Below are 9,810 nucleotides of genomic sequence, written 5' to 3'. Positions count from 1 at the left end.
CTTTTTTGTATTTTTGTTCTTTTCCTTAAGCTTTCACACATCCATCATCCTCCCCCATTGCCCTTGTTTTCAACAACCACTTTTTGTGTGAAATTTACGCACGCAAATAATAAATAAAATAAATAATTAATAATCCTTTTCAATAAGAGAGACACATCCTTCACCCTCAAGGACCAAAGACGATTCAAAGGGGAAAAGAAAAAGAAGAAAAAAAAAAAACGCAAATTCAACTCCTTCGTCCCCCCTCCTTGTGTAAATCTCATCCTTAAATTCTGCTGAATGCTGTTTTTGTTTATTATTTGTGGATGCCGTTTATCTACCTTGGATTCTGTTGATTTCAATTCTGTTCCCTTGATTTTGTCTATTGGTTATTGGATTTTGTTCCTGGGTTGAATTGGGGGTTAGGTTTAGGGTTTTCTTTGAATTATGTGGTGATTTGTGTGTTGATCTGGGGTTATATGTCGCTATATGAATTTAATTTTGGGATTTAAAGGCTAAATATGTTTTTTGAAACTTGATTTATGCATCTTGCCAAGTTTCCTTGCTGCTGTTGATTGCATAAAATCTGTTTTATTTTTCTGGGCATATTGCTTTATTTGTGTTATTATGCCTAACAAAATGAACTGCGATATGTTGCGATTTATTTCCATTTGTATCTTTACAAAGTTGTTGAAGTTGATACTGGTTTACATAGTTCTAACAGTGTAGAAGATGTCCATGCTTTTGGATGAAGTGGTTCTTATATCTTATATTTGTTACTAAAAAAATTGTGCAAATGTAGTGATGCCATATTATATGTTCATGTGGGGCTTTTATATGATCTTCGGCTTGAATCATTCTAAATATGAGAAGTCATGCCACGTTAACTAGGGTGATGACATTGCCACTTCTGTTTTTGATAATTCTATTCCAGACATTTTTATTTTCGTGTTGTGGTATGTTTGTATAAATTTGTATTCACACTTGAATATTAAAAGAAGTTCCCCAAAATCAGCATGGTCAAAGAGTAGTTTTGAGTTGACAAGTCTGTATATTTGTGCTGCCTAAGTTTTCATGATTGTTGACTTCCGAGATTCTTAAATTTCTGATAGTGAAATTCATTAGATTTGAATTCTTATGTTGCTTGACTCAGAATCTTTTTTCCTTCCTTGTTCTTGGTTGTATATGTGCAGATTTAGGCAACTGTTGGTGATTCTGCGTGGACTTGTTCGTTAATTGTATATTTGTCCCAGATTTTACTATATTCTGCTACATAATTTGTAACTTATATTGGAGCATTGCATAAGTGATTATCCTATCATTCTTTTGTGAAGTCAAGTACAGTTTATGTGAATGCAAATTGAGACTCAGAAGGCACAAATAGGAATATAGTTAGAGCCTATTTCTTGGGTAAGTTAATTAAAGATTATGTGATACTTATATTTCTATAATTGTATTTTATTTCATTTTTACAAACTGCCTTATTGCTTTGAATCTATGCTATAACCTAGATCTAATTACGATTGAACTAATTAATCATCCCTTGGTTTCACTTGACTTAAGTAATATAATATTCTTCCCTCGGGTGAGGGGAAAAGGAATGGTTAATGGTCATATAGAAAACAAAGAACCGTTAGCAGACAGAGTATGGATTGTATTCACTGGTTGTTTAGTAATTTTAGTCTAGTTTAGGCATTGGCCAACTGGATTGTGACACTTGATTGTAGGTTATTCTAAAGTTATATATTCCTTCTGTTCCATATAATCAAGAGAAACATGATACCGGGAAATTGGGGGATGGAAGTGAAAACAGCCAAAGCTTTTGCTTCTTGATGCATTTACATGCCCACAAACATACACACCATACATCCTTAGAAAGGCCATGGTTAAGGGGCAAAATTGAACATGTGTTGCCTTTCAATTTTTTTTCCCTTTTTTTCATATTCCCCTTTGTTCATAGAATCTGCCAGCCTCATGTAGTGGAACAAGACTTGGTCATTGTTGTTCTCTTGTTCCTAGAAACCAAATGTACAAAAAAGAGGTTTTTGTGTCGCCGCTGGCATTTTCTTGTGTTATGACTTGTGAATAATGAAATTAATTTTTGGTCTAGTTCATTAGCGGTGGTTCTAATGACTTCCATATGTTGAGTAGTTACCACTGATCGTGGAAGATGACTGGTGTTAGGCGCAGATTAAGTAAAGATTCAGATATCAGTGCTCTACACAAAGAACTGGATGAAGTTTCATGTCCTATCTGCATGGACCATCCGCATAATGCTGTTCTCCTTGTTTGCAGCTCTCATGAGAAGGGCTGCAGATCTTACATTTGTGATACGAGTTATAGACATTCGAATTGCCTGGACCGGTTTAAAAAAATGAGGACCGATTCTAATGACAGTCATAATTTATCAAGTTCTTTAGTAAATACAAACAACTCCGGTAATTGTTTTAATGTTTAGCTTATTATGTATTCTCCCTTGAATGATAGTAATGAACTTCACCTAATTAAAATTGATAATGTATTGTATTGTCTGTTCAATTACCACAAGGATCAAGACAGGGTGATGCCCAAGATCCTAGTAGAGGTTTAAACCCACATGAAGGCAATTTAGAAAATGTTGATTCTGAGACCTTGCAGGACAGGGCTGAACTTGAAGAGTTAAATGCTGGTAATTTTGCATCAAAATTAAACTTGTCATGCCCCTTATGTCGAGGCACAGTACATAGCTGGGAAGTGATTGAAGAGGTTAGAGACTATTTAAATACAAAGAAGAGAAGTTGCTCTAGGGAGTCATGCTCGTTTGTTGGTAATTATCTAGAACTACGTCTACATGCCAGAAGAGTTCACCCTACCACTCATCCCTCTGTTGTTGATCCTACTAGAGAAAGAGCTTGGCGACATTTTGAACGGCAGAGAGAATATGGTGATATTGTTAGTGCTATTCGGTCTGCCATACCTGGTGCCGTTGTCGTTGGGGATTATGTTATTGAAAATGGAGATGGAAGGTCTTCAAGTGATAGGGAAGGCAGCCTGGGTGATGCTAATGGACCCTGGTTGAGTTTCTTGTTTCAGATGATTGACAACATTGAAACTGTTCCGGAGCCAAGAGCTCGTCGTAGAGCATGGACAAGGCATCATCGCCGACCATCTAGAGTTGATCGCCCGTATCTTTGGGGCGAGAATTTGTTGGGTCATCGGGATAATGATCGTGATGTTGATGAAGATGAATCTCCTGTGCCAAGAAGGCGTCGCCGTCTGAACCGGACTAGGTTCTTTGCAGATCAACCATGAGGATTGCTGCCAATTATCTGGTAAAATTCATTAGTCCATCTTGACCGAAAATTATGTTAAGAATTGTGTGTTGGACTTGCCATTAGCTCACCAGTTGGTTTCTTCCCTATAATTGTTCATCAGTGTGCTGAGCTTGATATAAGCGTCAGCTGGGAAACATGCTTTCAGCAGCTTCCTGAGCGCACTTCGGACCAAGTCTTTGGACCCAACAGAGTGTGCTGAATGCTGAGAACAAGTTTGAATAAGAACAGAAGATCCTTAAACAGCATGTTCATTTTACAAAGCTTGTCTAATGGGGTTTTCGTTGGAGCTCACTTCAACAACTGCCTTGGAAGAAATTGATTTTTCTCAAGGCTGACATAAGGTTGTTACATTTGTCATTAATGTATAATTGATGCTTGTACATCTGAATTGTTCAACCTGTTTATTTCCACTAAATCATTGTTCATTCTAAGGTTGTGGATATTGTGGTTTTATTTGTTGTCTTTTAACAGAATGATTGTTCGGGATCATATTGATAGAACTTCAACTGAGATGTTGAGATCTGCTTTCTGAAGAGTTGATACTTCATAAGTCATTGAAAGAAAAGGGAAATTCAAATGCATCTTAATATTTTGGAAACATAAAACGTGTTCAGTATTTTCTGTTTAAAAATTTAAAAGATGATTAGGAGAATAAATAATTTTTGTTTATAGTGTAACATGAAGTATGAACTATTTCGGGAGGCGTGGAAAAGCATTTGCAAATTTTTGTTGTTTTGGGTATGTAAAGTAACTTAACACACTTGAAAACTATTAAGTTTAAATTTTTTAAAAGAATATGGATATCAATGCATACACGTTACGTTAAGCTAAAGAATTTCGGCATTTTTCTGCTACTACGGACGTACTGGTATTATTAATTACTTTCTGTATCATGAAGCAATTGCAAAATTAAATTATATATGACAGATGGAAGACCATCATGAAATGCCTTGTCAGATATGAGTACATGTTTATAGAAAGAGAACCATTATGATTTGAAGATTTTTCTCCCATGTTTTTGAAGATTTTTTTTCTGAAGTTAATTACAGACCATTGAATTTATACATACATTAGGTACCTATCCTTGGTATTTGAGCATATGTTCCTACAAGCAGTATTGTGCCCTTATTCCTCCTGATAGTATCACAATTGATTGAATTGAGTCATCTTTATTTATTTGTTTATTTTTCTTCTCCTAAGTTTGAACTTTGACCCTCTTTCCAATAGACATTCAGATTAATTATGATAATTGATGGTTCCGAAATACTGTAAATCAAACTTTTTTCAAGGCTGTACTATTTATATTTACTCTTATTTTATACACCATAAGATAGTACATGTGTTATTTTATTATTAGATATGGTGTGCAACATGAACTAAATTTTAAGTTATATCTTTGAGTTAATAGTCAATTTCGTCTCTGAAAGATGATCCAATCTCCATTTTGGTCTTCAAAAGATAAAATTAATCAAATTAGTCCTTAAAAAATAACTACGTTGATCAAGTTTGTCTTTCCGTCATCTTAGTGGCTGACGTGGCTAACGATCGCTAGCGTGAAACGTTAACTAACAGCATGGCACACTCCAAAACGACGTAGTTTTATTTGTTTTGACCCCAACCCCCTAATACGACGTCGTTTGATCTCCATAATGGATATTCAAGCGTTTCTTTTCATCACCACCTCTCATAGCAACCATGTCTCTGTTTCGCTCCAAAACCTCTTGTTTCCTCTCTTCTCTCTGAAGTTCTGCCCTAAGACACTTGCCGAAGAATTGAACCTGCCTGTTCAATTCACCATTCTGCAAAAAGACATTTGCGGAAGGGTTCGCACTAACAAAGTGAAAAGTTGGAGGACTCACAGAGACCAAACACCAGTGGAAGAAGGCATCGTAAAGGTGAAAGGTAAAGCTTTAATTTTTTTTGTTGTTATTTTTTGTGGCTTTGCATTGTTAGTGTGTATCATTGTATCTTGTTGAGTTTATATGAATTGTTAAGTTAGGTTAAGGTTTGGAATTTAATTTGAAATACATTTGTCTGTTGATGTTGCTAATCAAGTTATGATATTAGGTGGAACATTTTTCTTTTGAAGATGGAACGACAAGTTTCAGGGTTATTTTGTTGTGGGTTTATGGGTTTGATGCATGTTCATTCTGGTGTTAGACTAATTTTTGTTATTATTATGACTAGGTTGTGTGATGTGGGTTTATGTTTTGGTGTTACTCTGTTTTTGTAGATGGAAAGTCCTACAATGATTTTTGTATTTTACTATGGTGAAAAGTTTAAAAAAGAACGGGATGGATATCTATATTATGAGCCAGATAACACAGAGGTTGTAATGTGCAAGGATTGTAGAAGGTTTCTAATGTTCCCCTTGACAAAGGGTTGAAGAGGCTAGCCACGGATGCCAACTGGATTGTAATGAATGCCTCACCCAAACCAGCTGCAGCTGCATGGCATTTGTGTCAACTCCAAGTTTCAAGCCTCTAAGAAAGAAAGATAAAGCCATTTGATTAGGATCATGTGTTTTGCTCCATAGTTGTTGTCTATGTTTTTATACAGGGCTATGTCTATCAGGTCTCGTCTTAGATAAGTGCATAGTGAGTCTACCAGCATATCCAGGCCCCAATGAAAATATATCTTGCTCTTGCATGACAGTACTTGGATTGTTACAACACCTTTGTATATGTTAAGTCCTCATTGTATAGTGATTTGAATTAGTTATATTGGTGTTGTCAAAATGTAATGACCAATAAGGGTAAATCATAGCACTTACTCCCGAGCCTTATTTTGAGTTATAATTTCTAGCACTCGGATGAGGCTGCGTACATGTTAGTGTTGTTCTAATATAATACTACCTAGTGTTTGACTAGTTAATTACTTTGTCTTGCTTCTCTTTACTTAACAGCTTACAAGTGATTGTTGTAATAGCATCATTGGCAAAGCATGGATGAGTTAGGAGAATTATATTTTTTTAACTAAATAAAATAAAATTACTTTTAGAGGTATATGTTAGTTAATGTTAATATGAAGGTAATAATGACATTACAGCTCAAAAGTATTTTTGCTAAACTAAAAAGTAATTTCATATATACTTTCACCAAAACTCGAGGTTCATCAAAAAGTGATATTTACATTCACAAGACCACAATCTTCAAGATTCAAATGTACACCAGAAATGCAAAGACTCTCTAAAATTATATATTACCTTTACAAAACATGTTGCAAGAGTATACCTTAAAATTGACTAATTTGATTAACATTATCATGAACAATAGAAGATAGATCCTCCTCTTGCATCGGTTTCAAAGTATACTATTGTCTATGTGTATTCAATGGATAAATTATATGTTGAATTAAACACAACTAAGTTGAAATAGCTCATTTCATCATTACATAATCAACTCTTTCAATCTCAAAAATCTATCAACAGCCCAAGCATAACATAACTTAACATCACTACTAGCTTTACTTGGATAAACATATGATCAAAAGGGATTCACCAATAACAGTTGATTTTCCATGCCCGGTTATCCCCGTTACAAGCCTTCTCCATTTGTCTCACCATTTTGCATGGCACTTTCACTTCTCCATGCTAATTTAACCTTTCAATCTTCATAATTAATATCCAGTTCTACGTCAGTTCTTGAGATTCTCTTTGGACCTTCTGCAACAACATGTTTATTTTCTTCAACCCATTTAAAAAAATTGCAGTAGCTCCCCTTCTGAAAACATTGAATAAAAAAGTTAATCTCACATAAATGTAGAAAGCCAAGATGATGCTATCATTCATACAAAATTAAACTCACCTGATATCTTGGACAAGTATGAAATAACCTATGATGTCCCAGATTTCTTAATCAAAGGTTTTAAACCGCAGAAACAGGTTTCCTCATCGTTTTTCCTTCTTCTTCATATGGACGAGCTCAAAGCATAACTACCATGTGAGTGCGATGACAACCCACCAGTGGGACTTCCACTTCCGCTCCCCTCATGGCGCCGAAATCGATTTTCTCCTCCCTCAACAGCTACTGAATCTGCAACAACACTCAAGCAATGCATTCATGTTCATGGGAAGATGAAAATTATGGTTTATTTAATTGAAATTCAGGGACTAAATTGATACATTTTGCTAAACATATCTCGTCACCAACACACATGGTATGCCAGGTGTAATTCGTATTGCCACTTCACGTCCCAGGTCAGCAGATCGTTAACGACAGCATGAGGAAGTTAACGGAAGGACGAACGTGATTTAAAAAAAAATCATTCAGGGACTAAGTTGATTAAAAAAAATCATTCAGGGGTGAAAATGGAGATCACGTGATTTTCCAGGGACGAATTTGAATATTAACCCTTATATCTTTTTATGAAAAAAATACAAAGGAAACTGAGTATACAAAACTTGTACTTAAAAGATATTGAAAAAATATCATCAAGTGAGCGTAATTATTGGGATGTTGTCGAATTTGAAGTGTAACACACATTTCATAAGCTATAATTTTGCTTATTGGCTATATAAATTTCTAAGGGTTTTTTTTGGGTGACTATATAAAATTCCAAGTTCTAACCATGTACGAGAGGCATCTTATAATTTTGCATTACTATTATATATTTATCTAAGATAAATTGTTATTTTAGTCTTCAACGTTTGAATCAAGTCCTAATTTAATTCTTAAGGTTTTGAATATCTAATTTCAGTCTCAAAAAATTTAACACTTTATTTCGGTCCTAACAAGGTTTAAACGAATTCAAGGTTTAAACAGGTTTAACACGAACAATTAGCTATTGAAGAGCTAATAATATTTGATTTCAGTACTTAAGTAAAATTGTCCGACTAATGATTACTAACGTAAGAGTTTTTTTTTTTTTTTTGGAGCATTGAGAATTAATTGGTAGGATTGAGATTTTTTTTATTACAAGAAAGAGACCGACAAAAAAAGTATTACAAAAAAAATTTGATTATGTTTTTCTAACACACGAAAGAAAATATAACTTAACAATAACGTTGTTAACGTCTACGTCCATAACTCCGTTATTCGTATCAAATTTAATGATAGGACAATATTAACTCCGTTTGAAATTTTTTGGGGTAGAAATAGAAATTTTAAAATGTTAGAGACCAAATTAAGATTTAACTAAAAAATTGAGGATCAAAATAATATTTTATCTATCTATCTATTTATCTATCTATCTATCTATCTATTTGTTATTGATGATCACATAGTTTTAATATTTTTTTTTAAAAGTAAATGAATAAAAATACACATAAAAAAATTTGACGTAAACAAAAAGTACATTTCAAAATTCGTAAATATAAAAGTACACTCGAAAAGATTAATTTCTAAGGACAAAAATATACCCTAAGTCTTACAAATTCACTAACGATACAACATTTTTAGCAAAAAAAAATAATCTGAGTGTACTTTGATATTACAATCTTTTGTATGTATTTTTTATCACTTCAAATTTTTTCATGTGTTGTTTTGTTCATTTATTTTTCTTTTCAATCTCTCTTTTAACACTTGTCTTTTGACTTTTGTTTGTCCTTGTGACATGTAACCACACATGTTGTATAGAAACAAGATCATTTATGTCGGAAAATTTTGTTTGAATTTGTTTTTTTAAAATAAAATAATTATTTTTTAGCTTCATCACGTATATACTTGTTGAGAATAAGTATTATAATTATAATCTAATTAATTATGTGTCAAATAATTTGTTATAGTTATTATATGTATTATTTAATTAAAAGGTTAATATAATAAAGTCTTTGATTAAATTTAAAAATTTATCGTTGTAATAATAATCATAATATTGAGAGATAAATCTTTTATAATTTAATTTAAAATGTTCTTGGTCATAGGATTATTAAAAGGGACATTAATAATTTGGATATATATATATATATATATATATATATATTCTTTATTGAATAAAAATTAATAAATCTCATTTATTAAATTATATATATAGATGATACATATAGAGATATAACAATTGAACTGACTCACTTTGAAAATTCCTAATGGTTATAATTGCTGCATATTTGTCAATAAGATATTTTCAAGATGAACATAGTAATAGAGTTTTCTTTGACCTACGACTGTCATGATAATTAACAATACATTTGCTATACTTTGATTCTAGACACCTAATGTCCTAGGGTGATAGTTGAATGAACATTGTAAATGATTTAAATATTTGTAGAATTAATGATTAACCAATAAAAAATTCGTTAACTCTCGGTAAAGAGTTTTGGCTCTATGATTATAATGGCTGAGATAAATAAAATCTTGACTAAGGGAATTAAATGAATGAAGAAATGAGTTTTTTAGATCATTCACAATTTATTATAATAATGGTAACAAGTTAGAGTTTAACAATTAAACCATACTCTAAGGATTAACCAAGAGCTGGAAAAATAGAATGAATTATACTTTGTTCTTCTCGGATTCTTAGTAAAAATATATTACTTCACACTATCGAGTAGTTAAGGAGTGTTTCTAGAAGTCAATCT

The 9,810-nt window shown here is 32.8% G+C and overlaps 1 protein-coding gene and 1 long non-coding RNA gene across 5 annotated transcripts; both read left to right on the top strand.

Moving 5' to 3' along the window:
* LOC112747465 (uncharacterized) lies at positions 1–3,898 on the top strand. 4 transcript variants are annotated; one of them, XR_011873160.1, is made up of 5 exons: positions 1–252; positions 1,173–2,417; positions 2,528–3,290; positions 3,394–3,634; positions 3,765–3,898. XR_011873160.1 is itself a non-coding variant. In XM_072218616.1 (5 exons), exons 3-4 carry the CDS (start codon positions 2,150–2,152, stop codon positions 3,268–3,270), a joined length of 1,011 nt encoding a protein of 336 aa, XP_072074717.1. In that variant the 5' UTR covers positions 1–252; positions 1,173–1,389; positions 2,131–2,149; the 3' UTR covers positions 3,271–3,290; positions 3,394–3,782. The 4 variants fall into 4 exon arrangements, 3 of the variants coding, with proteins under 3 accessions (XP_072074717.1, XP_025651290.1, XP_025651284.1); XM_072218616.1 differs by having other exon boundaries at positions 1,173–1,389; positions 2,131–2,417; positions 3,394–3,782; XM_025795505.3 differs by having other exon boundaries at positions 1,173–1,389; positions 2,131–2,417; positions 2,528–3,782.
* Positions 3,899–4,438: 540 nt separating this feature from the next.
* LOC140179596 (uncharacterized) lies at positions 4,439–6,167 on the top strand. Its single transcript, XR_011873161.1, has 2 exons — positions 4,439–5,195; positions 5,527–6,167. It is a non-coding gene; the product is annotated as an uncharacterized lncRNA (long non-coding RNA).
* Positions 6,168–9,810: the final 3,643 nt, after the last annotated feature.

Source organism: Arachis hypogaea, chromosome 2 (genome assembly GCF_003086295.3).
Source record: "Arachis hypogaea cultivar Tifrunner chromosome 2, arahy.Tifrunner.gnm2.J5K5, whole genome shotgun sequence".
NCBI classification, from domain to species: Eukaryota; Viridiplantae; Streptophyta; class Magnoliopsida; order Fabales; family Fabaceae; genus Arachis; species Arachis hypogaea.
The sequence above is the reverse complement of the archived record's forward strand: the minus strand, read 5'-3'. Positions and strand labels throughout refer to the sequence as shown.